General features: G+C 36.6%; 1 protein-coding gene across 1 annotated transcript in view; it reads left to right on the top strand.

Annotated features, from left to right (window-relative positions):
* The window catches only part of DNAH6 (dynein axonemal heavy chain 6), a 293,021-nt gene that overhangs the window by 231,117 nt on the left and 42,839 nt on the right, over positions 1–19,065 (top strand). Inside the window, exons 63-64 of the mRNA XM_082425941.1 lie at positions 6,515–6,684; positions 18,109–18,299. Coding sequence (XP_082282067.1) covers positions 6,515–6,684; positions 18,109–18,299 — 361 coding nt within the window. The remainder of the gene's footprint in view (positions 1–6,514; positions 6,685–18,108; positions 18,300–19,065) is intronic.

Genomic DNA, 19,065 nt, shown 5'->3' with positions numbered 1-19,065 from the left:
ATTTTGGGGTGCTACCTTTTTATTGTTCATAATTTACTTACATTGTAGAAATTATACTCATGGTTTGCATGAAATTGATTCTTTGTAATTTGTTTATACTTCAGTTTATGTAAAATGTTCCATGTGTGTCTTTTCTTGGATGCAAAAGATATGTAACCTTTTGAACTAAAGATATGTAATCTTTAGTTCAAACCTATTCATTGTGGTGTTTATTTTACTGTCTTTTATACTAAATCTGTAAGGTTCACCACTATGATTGACAATTTCTCTTTGTATTCTGGAATTTCTCCCATTATATCTTGTGGAACTGATGCTGTTAATTATAAATGAGTTTAGGATTATTATCTTTCTAGCAAATTATTCCTTTTTTATTAAATAATATTCCTCTTTACCCTGAATAGTGCTTTTTGCCTTAAAATATATTTTCTAAGATTAATATTATTACAGCAGGATTATCTTCATTAGTATTCCCCCTTTATATATTTCTACACTCTTCCTTTTCAAGTCTTTTGTGTCATCGTCATGTTTTCGGTGTACCTTTAGTTGGATTTTGCTGTTTTGAGCAATGTGAGAGTCTCTCTTTTTAAACAGGCAAGTTTTAATCCAATTATTGTAAGGAAGGTTATTGATCTATTTCAGTGGCTCTTAACTGTGGAAGATTTTGTTCCCCAGGGGACATTCAGCAACATCTGAAGACATTATTGGTTGCCATGACTGGGGTGGTGCTGCAGGTATCTAGTAGGTAGAAACCAGAGATGTGACTAAACATCCTACAATGCTCAGAACAACCCTCCACAACAAATGACCACTTGGCCCCAAATGGCAGTAGTGGCAGGGCTGAAAAATCCTGATCTATTTGGATTTACATCTATCATCTTATTTTGTAGGGATTTTTTCCTTGGCAGGCTTTTTCCTTGCTTCATTTTTATTTCTTCTTTCTTGCCTTCAAGTGAATTGTCCACATTCTTTTTTTTTATTTTCCCTGTACTGACTTGAAGTTCTGTGTTCTATTGCTACTTTTTAGTATTTATTCTTCTACTTCTCATATGAATGTTTGTTTACCTGAATATACCCAGTAAGTGTGGTGGTTTAAAAGCTACATGGACCAGAATTTCTGGGATCCTAATATGTTCATTTGATTTCTAAATAAAGACTAGAAAAAGTAAAATACTCTTCAATAAATAAATCAAATAAAAATTATGTTTCTATATTGTGGACCAGTTAAACAAGATAGCTAGAAGTAGAACACAAAAGAAAAATACTCATAGGAGAAGCCTAGTGATGGACAGTTAGGGACAGATCTGAAGCAAAAAGGGCTAGATGGATCCTCATAAACACAGAAGCAAAGAAAGTGGGAAGAGAGAGAGGCTGAAAGATTAAGTAATTCTGGGAAAAACTCGTCGTGTTTGGACAAAAGGCACCATGTTATTCCTGTCAACTGGGACTAAAATTTTAGTAATTTAAAGCAACCATCCTGCTTTCATTTGTTAAATTTCAAGGTAGATTCTGGAAATCCTGCAGAATCGTGAAGGTTTGTACATGTGATAGGATGGCTTGTGTTCTAAAAGTCAGTTTTGGATCTTTGCAGGTTAAGTTTAATAATTAATTTCAATGCCACTCTTACCTTCAAAGGCTTCCTAATTGTCTTAATCTTGTGTCTTTGATGGTTTCTAAGTACTTCATGTCCTATTAGTTGAGAGATCTTGCCCGTACCATATTGTCTTGATTACTGTAGCTTTGTAGTATAGTCTGAAGTCAGGGAGTCTGAATCCTCCAGCTCCGTTTTTTTCCCTCAAGATTGCTTTGGCTATCCAGGGTCTTTTGTATCTCCATACAAATTTTAAGATTTTTTTGTCCTAGTTCTGTAAAAAAATGCCATTGGCAATTTGATAAGGATTGCATTGAATCTGTCGATTGCTTTGGGTAATATAGTCATTTTCACAATATTGATTCTTCCAATCCAAGAACATGGTATATCTCTCCATCTGTTTGTGTCATCTTTGACTTCTTTCATCAGTGTCTTATTGTTTTCTGAGTACAGATCTTTTACCTCCTTAGGTAGGTTTATCCCTAGGTATTTTATTCTTTTTGTTGCAATGGTGAATGGGATTGTTTGCTTAATTTCTCTTTCTGATCTTTCATTGTTAGTGTATAGCAATGCAAGAGATTTCTGTACATTAATTTTGTATCCTGCAACTCTACCAAATTCATTGATTAGCTCTAGTAGTTTTCTGGTGACATCTTCAGAATTCTCTATGTATAGTATCATGTCATCTTCAAATAGTGACAGTTTTACTTCTTCTTCTCCAATTTGTATTCCTTTTATTTCTTTTTCTTCTCTGATTGCCGTGGCTAAAACTTCCAAAACTATGTTGAATAATAGTGGTGAGAGTGGACATCCTTGTCTTCTTTGTGATCTTAGAGGAAATGCTTTCAGTTTTTCACCATTGAGAATGATGTTTGCTGTGGGTTTGTCATATATGGCCTTTATTATGTTGAGGTAAGTTCCCTTTATGCCCACTTTCTGGAGAGTTTTTATCATAAATGGGTGTTGAATTTTGTCAAAAGCTTTTTCTGCATCTATTGAGATGATCATATGGTTTTTATTCCTTAATTTGTTAATGTGGTGTATCACACTGATTGATTTGCATATATTGAAGAATCCTTGCATCCCTGGGATAAATCCCACTTGCTCATGGTGTATGATCCTTTTAATGTGCTGTTGGATTCTGTTTGCTAGTATTTTGTTGAGGATTTTTGCATCTATATTCATCAGTGATATTGGTCTGTAGTTTTCTTTTTTTGTAGTATCTCTGTCTGGTTTTGTTATCAGGGTGATGGTGGCCTCATAGAATGAGTTTGGGAGTGTTCCTTCCTCTGAAATTTTTTGGAAGAGTTTGAGAAGGATGGGTGTTAACTCTTCTCTAAATGTTTGATAGAATTCACCTGTGAAGCCATCTGGTCCAGGACTTTTGTTTGCTGGAAGATTTTTTAATCACAGTTTCAATTTCATTACTTGTGATTGGTCTGTTCATATTTTCTATTTCTTCCTAATTCAGTCTTGGAAGCTTATACCTTTCTAAGAATTTGTCCATTTCTTCCAGGTTGTCCATTTTATTGGCATAGAGTTGCTTGTAGCCGTCTCTTATGATGCTTCATATTTCTGCAGTGTCCGTTGTAACTTCTCCTTTTCATTTCTAATTTTATTAATTTGAGCCCTCTCCCTTTTTTTCTTCATGAGTCTGGCTAAAGGTTTATCAATTTTGTTTATCTTCTCAAAGAAGCAGCTTTTAGTTTTATTGATCTTTGCTACTGTTTTCTTCTTTTCTATTTCATTTATTTCTGCTCTGATCTTTATGATTTCTTTCCATCTACTAACTTTGGGTGTTGTTTGTTCTTCTTTCTCTAGTTGCTTTAGGTGTAAGGTTAGATTGTTTATTTGAGATTTTTCTTGTTTCTTGAGGTAGGTTTGTATTGCTATAAACTTCCCTCTTAGAACTGATTTTGCTGCATCCCATAGGTTTTGGATCATCGTGTTTTCATTGTCATTTGTCTCTAGGTATTTTTTTATTTCCTTTTTGATTTCTTCAGTGATCTCTTGGTTATTTAGAAACATATTGTCTAGCCTCCATGTGTTTGTGTTTTTAATGTTTTTTCCCTGTAATTGATTTCTAATCTCAGAGTGTTGTGGTCGGAAAAGTTGCTTGATACAATTTCAATTTTCTTAAATTTACCAAGGCTTGATTTGTGACCCAAGATGTGATCTATCCTGGAAAATGTTCCGTGTGCATTTGAGAAGAATGTGTAATCTGCTGTTTTCGGATGGAATGTCCTATAAAAATCAATTAAATCTGTCTGGTCTAATGTGTCATTTAAGGCTTGTGTTTCCTTATTAATTTTCTGTCTGGATGATCTGTCCACTCGTGTAAATGAGGTGTTAAAGTCCCCCACTATTATTGTGTTACTGTCGATTTCCTCTTTTATAGCTGTTAGCATTTGCCTCTGTATTGAGGTGCTCTTATGTTGGGTGCATATATATTTATAATTGTTATATCTTCTTCTTGGATTGATCCCTGGATCATTATGTAGTGTCCTTCCTTGTCTCTTGTAACATTCTTTATTTTAAAGTCTATTTTATCTGATATGGGAATTGCTACTCCAGCTTTCTTTTGATTTCCATTTGCAAGGAATATCTTTTTCCACTCCCTCGCTTTCAGGCTGTATGTGTCCCTAGGTCTGAAGTTGGTCTCTTGTAGACAGCATATATATGGGTCTCGTTGTATCCATTCAATGAGCCTGTGTCTTTTGGTTGGAGCATTTAATCCATTCACGTTTAAGGTAATTATCAATATGTATGTTCCTATTACCATTTTGTTAATTGTTTTGGGTTTGTTTTTGTAGGTCCTTTTCTTCTCTTGTGTTTCCCACTTAAGGAAGTTCCTTTGGCATTTGTTGTAGAGCTGGTTTGGTGGTGCTGAATTCTCTTAACTCCTGTTTGTCTGTAAAGCTTTTGATTTCTCCAGCGAATGTGAATGAGATCCTTGCTGGGTAGAGTAATCTTGGTTGTAGGTTCTTCCCTTTCATCACTTTAAATATATCATGCCACTCCCTTCTGGCTTGTAGAGTTTCTACTGAGAAATCAGCTGTTAACCTTATGGGAGTTCCCTTGTATGTTATTTGTCATTTTTCCCTTGTGGCTTTAAATAATTTTTCTTTGTCTTTAATTTTTTTTTAATTTATCTATTTATTTATTTATGGCTGTGTTGGGTCTTCGTTTCCGTGCGAGGGCCTTCCCCAGTTGTGGTGAGCGGGGGCCACTCTTCATCGCGGTGTGCGGGCCTCTCACCATCGCAGCCTCTCCCGTTGCAGAGCACAGGCTCCAGATGCGCAGGCTCAGTCGTTGTGGCTCACGGGCCCAGTTGCTCCGCGGCACGTGGGATCCTTCCAGACCAGGGCTCGAACCCGTGTCCCCTGCATTGGCAGGCAGACTCTCAACCGCTGCGTCACCAGGGAAGCCCTGTCTTTAATTTTTAATCAATTTGATTACTATGTGTCTCGGCATGTTTCTCCTTGGGTTAATCCTGCCTGGGACTCTCTGTGATTCCCAGACTTTGGTGGCTATTTCCTTTCCCATGTTAGGAAAGTTTTTGACTCTAATCTCTTCAAATATTTTCTCGGGTCCTTTCTCTCTCTCTTCTCCTTCTGGGATCTCTATAATGCTAATGTTCATGTGTTTAATGTTATCTCAGTGGTCTCTTAGGCTGTCTTCATTTCTTTTCATTCTTTTTCTTTATTCAGTTCTGCAACAGTGAATTCCAACTTTCTGTCTTCCAGGTCACTTATCCGTTCTTCTGCCTCAGTTATTCTGCTATTGATTCCTTCTAGTGTATTTTTCATTTCAGTTATTGTATTCTTCATCTCTGTTTGTTTGTTCTTTAATTCTTCTAGGTGTTTGTTCTTTAATTCTTCTAGGTCTTTGTTAAACATTTCTTGCATCTTCTCGATCTTTGCCTCCATTCTTTTTCCGAGGCCCTGGATCATCTTCACTATCATTATTCTGAATTCTTTTTCTGGAAGCTTGCCTATCTCCACTTCCTTTAGTTGTTTTTCTGGGGTTTTATCTTGTTCCTTCATCTGGTACACAGTCCTCTGCCTTTTCATTTTGTCTGTCTTTCTGTGAATGTGGTTTTCATTCCACAGGCTGCAGAATTGTAGTTCTTCTTGCTTCTGCTGTCTGCCCTCTCCATCTGCAGGAATTTCAATGCTAATTCTTACTACATGTTATAACCAGAGTAAGGGCTAACTAGGATCCTAAGCCTCATGTGAGATGCAAGCCCATTTGTTATAATTATTCCAGGGGGGTTGAGGGCAATGTGTTCTGTTTATTAGGGCCTAAAGTTGTACCGATGTCAACTTATTCATATATTATTTACATGGTAAAAATTATTTATACCAGAATTTTTAATTTGCTTTATCTGTCACAGAATGTTAGTTGTGTTATTTCCTATCACTAATATGTTTTTCTGCTTTTTCTTCTGCCTCCAGCAGTGATGGTTTGATGTATTTTTATGCTATTGTCTGACACATATAGGTTTATTTTATTGTGTTTTTATTATTGGGTTTGTATTTTAATTAACATAACTTGAACTATTTCATCCCATTTAATTATGTTTGCCTTGAATTCTAATATATCCAATGTTACTCTTATCATGTCAGGTGTTTGTTTTTGCTCACATTTGATTGATATATCTCTATGCATCCTTTTATTTTTAACTTCTCTGTCATTTGTTTTAGCTTTGCCTTTTGTTAAGTAGTTTGAATTCGTTTCCTTATCCAATTTTAAATTCACTATTTTTTAATTAGGTTGGGTAGGGGGAGATTAAATATATTTACATTTGTGGTAATGTAAAAAGCTAATGGTAAATGTAGAGATTTTTTAATTACCAAAAATATTTGTTTAATATCAAAGTCAAAGCAACTTTAATTAAAGCGTGTTTTTAAATTGTGTTTCCAGGATCTTTTGAGACTTATCTTAACCCACCTGAACAGGAAGCCTATTCAAAAGTAAAGGAGGATGATCAACTCATGACAACAGAAAGGATGCCCACAAGCCATAATTTTTGGCATCCAGAATTAAGTTCTTTCCATAAGCTAATTCTTATTAAATGCTGTAAAGAAGAAAAGGTAGGATATTTTTTCATTAAAGAACTGTGTTATAATTACTTCTACTAAAGCTCACCAGTCAGTTGTGATTCATGGACTGAATTAGATTTGTTTAGAGAGTAGCAATGGCCAAGTTTGGGAGGTGGTTTTTGACTCTGTGTTATTAATAAGAAATAGAGACTTTGTGTTATTAATAGAACACAATGTTTTATACAGAAAATGATGAAAGAAAAGCTTGGAGGGCCAGCCAGGAACCTGGTGGTCCTTCCCTGGTGTGTGCCATGGGGAACTTGTGCTCTCTGCTAGGGAGGGCAGGGATCTGCTGGACAGCATTAGCAGGGGATTGATGGGCCTTTCAGATGTTGGCAGCAATGGGAAGAAGGCATTTGAAGAGAAAAACATCATAGTTACCAAGACCAGTTTGAAGACGGTTGATGTAGTTTATATAAGAAATTACAGCAGTCTGCATAAAAAAAGAAAAAATAATGCCATTTGCAGCAAGATGGATAGACCTCTAGGTTATCATACTAAGTGAAGTCAGACAAAGACAAATATCATATGGTATTGCTTATATGTGGAATCTAATTAAAAAGTGATACAAATGAACTTATTTACAAAACAGAAAAACTCACAGATCTTGAAATCAAACTTGTGGTTACCAAAGAGGAAATGTGGGGGTAAGTGATAAATTAGGAGATTGGGATTAACATATACACACTACTATATATAAAATAGATAACTAGCAAGGACCTGCTGTATAGCACAGGGAACTCTACTCAATATTCTATAATAACCTATATGAGAAAAGAATCTGAAAAAGAATGGATATATATATATATATATATATATATATATATATGTATATGTATATGTATATATATAACTGATTCACTTTGCTGTGCACCTGAAACTAACACAACATTGTAAATCAACTATGCTCCAATAAAAATTTCTTTAAAAATTATGGCAGCCTGAATTAGGATAGAGGTAGTAGATTAAAGAGATGGAGGGGGATGTGGAGATGGGGCAACTGTGTTGCTCCTAGTTTCTGTGTAGGTGCCAAAGGAGATAGTTGTATCAACAACTAAGCAAATGTGAAAGGAAGAACATGTCAGAGAAAGATGTCACTGAGCCTGCAGTGCCCACCAGCATCAGAGTGTATAGTAGTCTGGAGACCAATGAATATCTGGGTATAAAGCTCTAGAGAGGGCTTCCCTGGTGGCGCAGTGGTTGAGAATCTGCCTGCCAATGCAGGGGACACTGGTTCGAGCCCTGATCTGGGAAGATCCCACATGCGGTGGAGCAACTAGGTCCGTGAGCCACAACTACTGAGCCTGCACGACTGGAGCCTGTGCTCCACAACAAGAGAGGCTGCGATAGTGAGAGGCCCGCGCACCGCGATGAAGAGTGGCCCCCGCTTGCCACAACTAGAGAAAGCCCTCGCACAGAAACGAAGACCCAACACAGCCAAAAATTAATTAATTAATTAATTAACAAGCATGTTTAAAAGAAAAAAAAACTCTAGAGAGAAATATGGCTTAGAAATAGAGATTGGGGAATCATCAGCATTGAGTTGGAAAGTAAAACCATAGGAGTTGTTAAAATGGTAGAGGAATAATAGAATAAGAGGACAAGTGGGCAAAGGATGAAACCCTGAGGAGCAACAACTTTGAAAGGGCAGAGAGAAAGGATGAACTCATGAGAAGGAAGAGGCAGAGGGGCAAGAAGAACACCAGGAGAAAGAAGTGACGTGGAAACCAAAGAAGTATAGAGTTTCAGTACAGCAAGTTATCAACAGAATGAATGAATGGAGGATGTTCCTATGAGAAATGAGAGAAAGAAAACTCACTGGAGAAAGCCAAAGCATAGTTGGGAAATACTGAGGCTATGCTGTAGGATTTTCTGCCATCTCTGTAGGAACACTGAAAGGCTATGGGGTCGACCTGGGCTACCAATAATTACAGTAGATGAATAGAGGATAAAAAGCCATTGAGACTGTTGGTAAAAGTAGTTCTATAAACGGGGAGAGATCTAAGAAAGAGCTTATAGACTGGGAGAAGAGGAAAAACCTTGAAAGTTTCTTTGGAAACAAATGTAGTTGGACTAGAGGAGTAACACAGCTAGAAGGACAGGAGAGGTTGTGATCAAAGTTGAACTTAAAATTTCTGATGAGCAGTTCTAAGTGATGACAATGTCCTGAGGGTGGCCATGGGTGTGGGTGACTGAGGAAGTGATGAGATGATGTGCATTAGAGTTAGAGGTCAAGAAACTGTGAAGTTAGGATGTGGGATGTCCTTATGGACCCTGAACCTGGGTTGTGTCACCCCAGATGGTGAGACACAGTTGATAAATCACTGGAACAGACATGAATGGAGAGGAAAGCTATGAGCAGATGGAAAGTCTTCAGTGAATATGGGACAGTGGCTACCAGTTTGGATGCTGACAAGAATGAAGGATGACTAAGTGGCAGGTGCCCCAAAGAAGAAGGAGTTTTAAAGATTAAGACATGGGCTAGGAAATTCTAGACTTCAGGAAATTGTTGTTGTTTCAGTTTCTGTGTCTCTATGTATGAGCTAAGGTTCTTTAGGTTACAACCATAGAGAGTAAACGTAATAAGTTTAAGAAAAAAAGGATTTATTAAAATTAAAAATACTGGGGGGTAGCTCATTAAATTCAAGGAAAAACTAATTAATTACGCTTCAGGAAGATTAATAACCTGAGCAGTTCAATGAACATAGCTCTGTAGTATTGCAATTATCAGCACTAAGCTCTCAACTATAAACTGTTCCTCTAGTTTCAAATTCTTAAGAGAGAGATTCTGATTGGTCCAGCTTGACTTAAGTTTTACCCCTGGTTCAGTCAGCTATGGATAGGGAAATTGCATCATACAGTAGAAATATGACTACTGGAAGATTTCCTAGAGAAGAGATGCTGGTCGGCTATTTCCATGCAAGATCCCACCTGCTGTGAGGCCTTGTCTCCCAGCCAGCATTCCCATTTCTCTGGTCCAGAGAAGACCAGACTTGGGAAAGACCTGAGAGTCACCCTCCAATATTTAAAGGCTGGTAACTTTCCCTCAGCTTCTGTTCATAGAACATTTAACAAATACCTTGGTGAGTAATTATTGTATTCTAGGCACTGAGGCTACAATTGTGAAAAAGAAAAAATTCAAAGTCCATACTCCCATGGGCTTACATTCTAGTGGGAGAGAGGGAAAAAAAAAAGAATAAAATATTTTCCATTTGCAAAAAGTTCTTGGAAGGACATGAATGGGAAGTTTCAGTAAAAGTAATAGAGTGAAAGCCAGTTTAGGGTGGGAACCAAGGAGGACCTCTTTGAAGGGCTGATATTCTCAACTTCTCATATAAATCATTTCCTGTGTCATACCAACATCCAATTTGGTGGGGAGGTAAGGGGTGAGCAGCAGATAGACGTGGAGTAGTGCCCTGGCTGGGGAAGCCTAGCAGGGACTGGAGGGAGGGCCTACTGGGAGAAGAGAGTCCCAGAGGAGAAGGGCCCAGAAGAGCTCAGAGACAGGTCTTCAGGCTGTGGTCAGAGCTGCTGCTCATGGGAGCAAATATGAAATAAATAGAATGGGAAATGGAATTGAGCCCTGAACCGGAAGTGGGCGGAGTCACTCCCCTTGGACACCACCTAAGCTTTGATAGGAGAAGAAAAGGGGCTTCACAAGGGATACTTGCCCACCCTTCCCAGTCACAGGCTGCAGGTCAGCCTGAGGGCAAGGATTCTTTTTTGTCACTTGGACCCTTTGAAGAATATGGTGCAAGTTGCAGGTCTTCTTAGAAAATGCATGAATGCTCTCCCACATATGATTTTATAATTCTAGGTTAAGAATTCCGATCTTAGGAAATGAAGTTTGTTCTCTCTCTTTCTCTCTCTCTCTCTCACACACACACACACTTTTTTTTTTTTTAACCTTTTCATCCTCTGCACCCATTTTCCCTTCTCTGGCAACCACCAATCTGTTCTCTGTATCTAGGAGTTTGTTGTTGTTGTTGCTGTTCTTAAGACTACACATATAAGAGGTAATATATTTATTTTTCTCTGTCTGACTTATTTCACTTAGTATAATGCCCTCAAGGGCCATTCATGTTGTTGCAAATGGCAAGATTTCATTCTTTTTCATGCCTGAATAATATTCTATTGTGTGTGTACATATATATACCGCATTTTCTTTATTCATTTATCCATTGATGGACACAGGTTGTTTCCATGACCTAGCTATTGTAAATAGTGCTGTAGTTAACATGAGGTGCATATATCTTTTCAAGTTAGTGTTTCCATTTTCTTAGGATAAAGACCCAGAATTGTGAGTGCTGGATCATACAGTAGTGCTATTTTTAATTTTTTGCAGACTTAGACACTGTTTTCCATAGTGGCTGCACCAATTTACATTCCCACCAACAGTGCCCAGGGTTCCCTTTTCTCAACATCCTCACCAACACTTATTTCTTGTCTTTTTGATAATAGTCATTTTAGCAGGTATGAAATGATATCTCACTGTGGTTTTGATTTGCATTTCCCTGATGATTAATGATGCTGAGCACCTTTTTTCATGTACCTGTTGGCCATCTGTATGTCTTTTTTAGAAAAATGCCTATTCAAATCTTCTGCCTATTTTTTAATTGGATTGTTTGGGAGCTTTTTGCTATTGAGTTGCATGAGTTATTTGTATATTTTGTATATTAGCCCCTTATCTAAGATTTGCAAATATTTTCTACTATTCAGTAGGTTGCCTTTTCATTTTGTTGATAGTTTCTTTTGCAGTGCATAAGCTTTTTGGTTTCTTTTGCAGTGCATAAGCTTTTTAGTATGATGTAGCCCTACTTATTTATTTTGACTTTTGTTGCTTTTGCTTTTGGTGTCAGATTCAAAAAATCATTACCAAGACCTGTGTCAAGGAGCTTACTGCATATGTTTTCTTGTAGGAATTTTATGGCTTCAAGTCTTATATTTGAGTCTTTAATCCATTTTGAGTAAGTATTCGTGTATAGTGTAACATAGTGGCTGAGTATCATTCTTTTGCATATAACTGTCTAGTTTTCCCAACACCATTAATTGAAGAAACTGTCCTTTCCCTATTTTATATTCTTGATCCCTTTGATGTAATTTAACTGACCATATATGCCTGGGTTTATTTCTGGGCTCTTTGTTCTGTTCCATTGATCTGTGTGTCTGTTTTTATGCCAATATCATACTGCTTTAATTACTAGAGCTTTGTAACATAGTTTGAAATCAGGGAGTGTGATGCCTCCAGCTCTGTTCTTCTTTCTCAAGATTGCTTTGGCTATTAGAGGTTTTTTTGCAGTTCTGTACAAACTTTAGGATTATTTATTCTAGTTCTGTGAAAAATGCCATTGGAATTTTGATAGAGATTGCACTGAATCTGCAAATTGCCTTGGGTATTGTGGACATTTTAACAATATTGATTCTCCCAACCATGAACACAGACTATCTTTCCACTTATTTGTGTCTTCTTCAATTTTTGTCGTTAATGTCTTGTAGTTTTCAATATACAGGTATTTCATCTCTTGGTTAAATGCATTCCTAGGTATTTTATTCTTTTTGATGTAATTGTAAATGGGATTGCTTTCTTTTTTTCTCTTTCATATAGTTTGTTATTAGTGTGTAAAAACACAACAGATTTTGTGTCTTGATTTTGTATCCTGCAATATTACTGAATTCATTTATTAGTTGTAACAGTTTCTTGATAGTGTCTTTAGTGTTTTCCATATATGACAGTATGTCATCTGCAGACAGTGACAGTTTTATTTCTTCCTTTCCAATTTGGATATCTTTTTTTTTTCTTACTTAATTGCTCTGGCCAGGACTTCCGGTACTATGTTGAATAAAAGTAGTAAGAGTGGGCATCATTGCCTTGTTCCTGTTCTTAAATGAAAGGCTTTTACCTTTTCACTGTTGAGTATGATGTTAGCTGTGGGCTTGTCATATATGGCCTCTATTATGTTGAGGTATGTTCCCACTTTGTTGGAAGTTTTTATCATAAATGTGTATTGAATTTTGTCAAATGCTCTTTCTGCATCTATTTTTTAATATTTACTATTTATTTATTTATGGCTGCATCAGGTCTTAGTTGCGGCACACAGGATTTTTTGTCACAGTGCACGGGCTCTTCATTGTGGCACACAAGTTTCTCTCTAGTTGTGGTGCGTGGGCTCCAGAACGTGTGGGCTCTGTAATTGTGGCACATGGGCTCTCTAGATGTGGCTTGCAGGATCAGTAGTTGTGGCGCGTGGGCTCAGTAGTTGCAGCGCATGCGCTTAGTTGCCCCACAGCATGTGGAATCTTAGTTCCCCAACCAGGGATAGAACTCGCGTCCCCTGCATTGGAAGGCAGACTCTCAACAACCAGACCACCAGGGAAGTGCCTTTTTCTGCATCTATTGAGGTGCTTATATGTTTTTTATCCTTCATTTTGTTAATGTGGTGTATCACAGTGACTGATTTGCGCATGTTGAACCATCCTTGCATCCCTGGAATAAGTCCCACTTGATTATGTGTATGATCCTTTTAATGTACTTTTGAACTTGGTTCGCTAATATTTTGTTGAGGATTTGGCATCTTTGTTCATCAAGGATATTGGTCTGTAATTTTCTTGTGGTGTCCTTGTCTAATGATATTGAGCATATTTTCTTGTGTTTATTGGCTATTTGTAGAACTGTCTATTCAGATCCTTTGCCATTTTTTAAAACTATTTGTCTTTTTCTTATGGAGTTGAAAGAGTTCTTTATATATTCTAAATGAAATTCCCTTAACAGATACATGATTTGAAAGAAAAAAATGTTCTCCCACTCTGTGGCTGTCTTTTCACTTTCTTTATGGCGTCCTTTGAAACACAAAATTTTTTTAATTTTTATTTTGATGATTTCCAATTTGTTTTTCTTTTGTCACTCATGCTTTTGATGCCACATCTAAAAAGCCATTGCCTAATTCAATGTCATGAAGATTTACTCCTACGTTTTCTTTTAAGAGTTATAAAACTTTATCTCTTACATCAAGATCTTTGATCCATTTTGATTTAATTTTTATATAGTGTTAGGTAAGGAGCCAACTTGATTCTTTTGCATGTGAATATCCAGTTGTCCCAGCATCATTTGTTGAAAAGACTCTTCTTTCTCCATTGAATGATCTTGACACCCTTGCCAAAAATCAATTGGCCATAATTGTGAGAGTTTATTTCTAGTATATCAGTTCTAGTCCATTGATCTATATGTCTACCCTTATGCCACTACTGCACTGTGTTGATTATTGTAGCTTTGTGGCAAGTTTTAAAATTGGGAAGTGTGAGTCTTCCAACTTTGCTCTTCTTTTTCAAGATTATTTTGGCTATTCTGGCCCCCTTGAGCTTCCGTATGTATTTAGGATGAGTTTGGAAATTTCTGAAAAGAAACCAGCCAGAATTTTGATTGGACTCTGTAGATCAATTTAGGGAGTATTGGCATCTTAACAACATTAAGTCTTCCAATCCATGTACATGGGGTGTTTTTCCATTTATTTGGATCTTCTTTAATTTATTCCAACAATGTTTTGTAGTTCTCAGAGACTGAGTTTTGCATTTCTCTTGTTAAATTTACTTCTAGGTATTTTGTTCTTTCTGTTGCTATTGTAAGTGGAATTGCATTCTTAATTTCATTGTTGGTTTTCTCACTGCTACTGTAGAGAAATACAGTTGATTGATGTATATTTTTGTATACTGCAAACCTGCTGAACTTGTTTATTCTAACAGACTTTTACTGTGTTTCATACCATTTTCTATGTACAAGATCTTGTCATCTGCAAATAGAGATGGGTTTACTTCTTCCTTCCCAATCTAGATAGGTTTTATTTTATTTTCTTAACTAATTGCCCTAGTTAGAACATCCAGGACAATGTTGAAGAGAAGTAATGGCAGTGGATGTACTTGCCTTGTACCTATCTTAGGAGGAAAAGCATTCAGTTTTCACCATTAAGTATGATGGTAGCTGTGGGATTTTCATTGATACCTCTTAACAGGTTGAGGAATTTCCCCTCTATTCCTGTTATGTTGAGTGTCTCTCAAGAGTGTTACATTATTTTATTAAATTTATTTTTGGAGGGGGGAAATGTTACTTTATAATTTTCTTTTTTTTTTTTTTTATTGGTACAATACTTTTTTTTTTTAACTTTTGGGTTTATTTATTTATTTATTTATTTATTTATTTATTTATGGCTGTGTTGGGTCTTCATTTCTGTGTGAGGGCTTTCTCTAGTTGTGGCAAGTGGGGGCCACTCTTCATCGTGGTGCGCGGGCCTCTCATTATCGCGGCCGCTCCTGTTGCGGAGCACAGGCTCCAGACGCACAGGCTCAGTAATTGTGGCTCACGGGTCTAGTTGCTCTGTGGCATGTGGGATCTTCCCAGACCAGGGCTCGAACCCGTGTCCCCTGCACTGGCAGGCAGATTCTCAACCACTGCACCACAAGGGAAGCCCTATAATTTTCTTTTTATAAAAATATATTAGAATGATAGAATTGTTACCTAAAGACACATGTTTTTTAATTTACTTTGCCTGAGCTATATTATTTTTTCCAGATTTACTGAGATATAACTAACAAGTAACATTGTTTAAGAGGTGTACAACATGATGATTTGATACATACATATATTGCAAAATGATTACCACAATATGGTTAATTAACACATCCATCACCTCACATAATTACCGTGTGTGTGTGTGTGTGTGTGTGTGTGTGTGTGTGTGTGGTGAGAACATTTCAGATGTAATCTCTTAACTTTTAAATATATAATATTATTAACTAGAGTCACCATGCTATACATTCGAGCCCTACTACTTATTCATCTTATAACTGGAAGTTTATACCCTTTGAAACATCTCTCCATTTCTTCCCCCTCCCAATACCCTGGCAACCAGCATTCTACTCTCTGTTTCTATGAGTTCAGCTCTGTTAGATTCCACATGTAAGTGATACCATACAGTGTTTATCTTTCTCTGTCTAATTTATTTCACTTAACATAATGTCCTCGAGGTCCATCTATGCTATCACAAATGGCTAGATATTCCATTGTATATATTTACCAAGTGTCTTTACCCATTAATCTGTGGATGCATATTTAGATTGTTTTCATGTCTTGGCTATTGTGAATAAGGCTGCAATGAATATGGGGGTGCAGATATCTCTTCAAGGTAGTGACTTCATTTCATTCAAATAAATACCCAGAGGTGGGATTACTGGATCATCTGGTAGCTATATTTTTAATTTGTTAAGGAACCTCCATTCTGTTTTCCATAGTGGCTACACCAATTTACATTCCTGCCAACGTGCAAAAGGGTTCCCTTTTTTCCACCAACACTAGTTATCTCTTGTCTTTTTGTTAACAGTCATTCTAACAGGTGTGAGGTGATATCTCACTGTGGTTTTGATTTGCATTTCCCTGATAATTAGTGATGTTGAGCACATTTTTATGTACATGTTGGCCATTTGTCTATCTCCTTTGGAAAAATGCCTATTTAGGTCCTTTGCCCATTTTTTAACCAGATTGTTTGTTTTTGCTATTGAGTTGCATGAGTTTCTTACATATTTTGGATTTTAACACATTATCAGATGTATGGTTTTAAGATACCTTCTCCCATTCCATAGGTTGCCTTCTTATTTTGTTGCTTACTTCTTTTGCTGTGCAGGAGCTTTTTAGTTTGGTATAGTCCCACTTGTTTATTTTTGTTTTCATTGCTTGTGCTTTTGGTGTCATATCCAAAAACTCATTGCTAAAGCTATGTCAAGGAACTTTTCCCCTCTGTTTTCTTCTAGAAGTTTTATGGATTTGGGTCTTATACTTAAATATTTAATTCATTTTGAGTTGATTTTTATGAATGGTGTAAGATAGTGGTCCAATTTCATTCTTTGGCATGTGAATGTCCAGTTTGTCCAACACCATTTATTGAAGAGACTATTCTTTCCCCATTGATTATCCTTGGCTTCCTTGTCAAATATTAGTAGTAGACCATAAATGTGTGGGTTTATTTCAGGGCTCTCAGTTGTGTTCCATTCATCTATGTGTCTGTTTTCTTGTTGGTACCATACTGTTTTGATTACTACACCTTTGGAATATAATTTGAATTCAGGAAGTGTCCTGCCTCCAGCTTTGATCTTCTTTCTCAGGATTGCTTTGGCAATTTCAGGTCATTTGTGGTTCCATATAAATTTAGGAATTTTTTTCTATTTCTGTGAAAAATGCCAATGGAATTTTAATAGGGATTGCATTGAATCTATAGATGGCTTTGGGTAGTATGGACATTTTAACAATATTAATTCTTATAATCCACAAACACACGATATCTTTCCATTTGTTTATGTCTTCTTCAATTTCTTTTATCAATGTCTTGTCAGTGTACAAATCTTTCACTTGGTTAAATTTATTCCTAAGTATTTTATTGTTTTTGATGCTATTGGAAGTGGATAGTTTTCTTTTTTTAATTTATTTTTTATTTTATTTTTTATAATTAATTTTTATTGGAGTATAGTTGCTTTACAATGTTGTGTTAGTTTCTACTGTACAGCAAAGTGAATCAGTTATGCGTATACATATATCCCCTCTTATTTGGATTTCCTTCCCATTTAGGTCACCACAGAGCACTGAATAGAGTTCCCTGAGCTATACAGTAGGTTCTCATTAGTTATATATTTTATATATAGTATCAATAGTGTATATATGTCAATCCCAATCTCCCAATTCATCCCACCTGCCCCCTTTCCTCCCCTTGGTGTCCATAAGTTTGTTCTCTACATCTGTGTCTCTATTTCTGTTTTGCAAATAAGATCATCTATACCATTTTTCTAGATTCCACATATACGCATTAATATACGGTATTTGGTTTTTTCTTTCTGACTTAAGATAGTTTTCTTTATTTCTCTTTCAGATATCTCACTGTAGTGTGTATAAACACAACTGATTTTGTATGTTGATTTTGTATCCTGCAACTTTACTTAATTCAGTTATTAGGTCTAACAGTTTTTTGGTGAAGTCTTTAGGATTTTCTATACACAGATGACCCTTGAACAATGCAGAGGTTAGGGGCACTGGCCCTCTGCACAGTAGAAAATCTACATATAACTTTACAGTCAGCCCTCTGTATCTGTGGTTCCTCATCTGAGGATTCAACCAACCATGGATTGTGTAGTACTATAGTACATTTTTATTGGAAAAAATCCACCGTATAAGTGGACCTGTGCAGTTCAAACTCATGTTGTTCGAAGGTCAACTGTATAAGATCTTATCATCTGCAAATAGTGACAATTTTACTTCATCCTTTCTGATATGGATGCCTTATTTCTTTATCCTGCCTAATGGCTCTGGCTAGAACTTCTGATACATTGTTGAATTGGCACCTCATCCAGTATTTTTGTAATGTTTTTCCTTTCAATTTTCAGGTGGTTTTTGCTCTTACAGACTTTGTAATAGAAAATCTTGGGAAATCCTTTGTAGAGACACCACCCGTGGATCTGCCCTCTCTGTATCAAGACATGTCATACAAAACTCCCCTGGTATTTATCTTAAGCACAGGCTCAGATCCCATGGGTGCATTTCAGAGGTTTGCCCGGGACAGCGGGTATTCAGAACGGTAAGGTCATATTGTGCAGTTTTAATAATTCATATGAACATCTCCTTGTTAAAATTTGCCTTTTTTCTTCCCTTTGTGGAGTGTGAATTCCTAATTCAGGTATTCCTTACTAAATAAATTAAGACACTTTAATATTTAGCTATGCATGTTGTTAAATGGTGTTAAATATCATAAGAACAGAAGTAAACTTCATTTGAACAAAGGGGAGATTGTTTAAAATGTTGAAGTATAATAATCTAATGCAATAGTGATTAAAACATTTGTTATTTAAGATATTATTTTAATGTAACTGTAAAAAGATTGTAGTTTATTCCTTATGCTCAAATGTGCAAAAAAATTCCATAGCTCTTTATGATGTATTATTAATCTCATCTTTCTCCTGAGCTTCTACTCTGCTGGTTAAGAGAGGGAGGGGAAAGTTTAAACTTGTGAATTTACAATATTATATTTTCTTCTGGTTTAAATGTCTCCAGGGTAAGCTGATTTGGCTTCTTTCTCATGAAAGCTCAGTCTTCCTGACTCCTTCTTCCCCCACTCCTCCCCAAGATGGTGTCCTGATGGGTAGGAAAGTGCACAAGACCACAGAGTGTCAGAGGAGAGTAGGGGTCTCCTATCTAGGAAGTAATCTCCAGCTCTGACAGGCCCTTGCATGGAGTGGCTAGTCTGGCCTGGTCCCTGGACTGGCGATTACAAGATGATGGATTCCATCTGTTCTTTGACGTTCATAATCTGTATTAGTCAGGCTTCTCCAGAGAAACAGAACCAA

The sequence above is a fragment of the Balaenoptera physalus genome, assembly GCF_965194825.1.
Source record: "Balaenoptera physalus genome assembly, chromosome: 15".
In the NCBI taxonomy this organism is placed as follows: domain Eukaryota; kingdom Metazoa; phylum Chordata; class Mammalia; order Artiodactyla; family Balaenopteridae; genus Balaenoptera; species Balaenoptera physalus.
The sequence above is the reverse complement of the archived record's forward strand: the minus strand, read 5'-3'. Positions and strand labels throughout refer to the sequence as shown.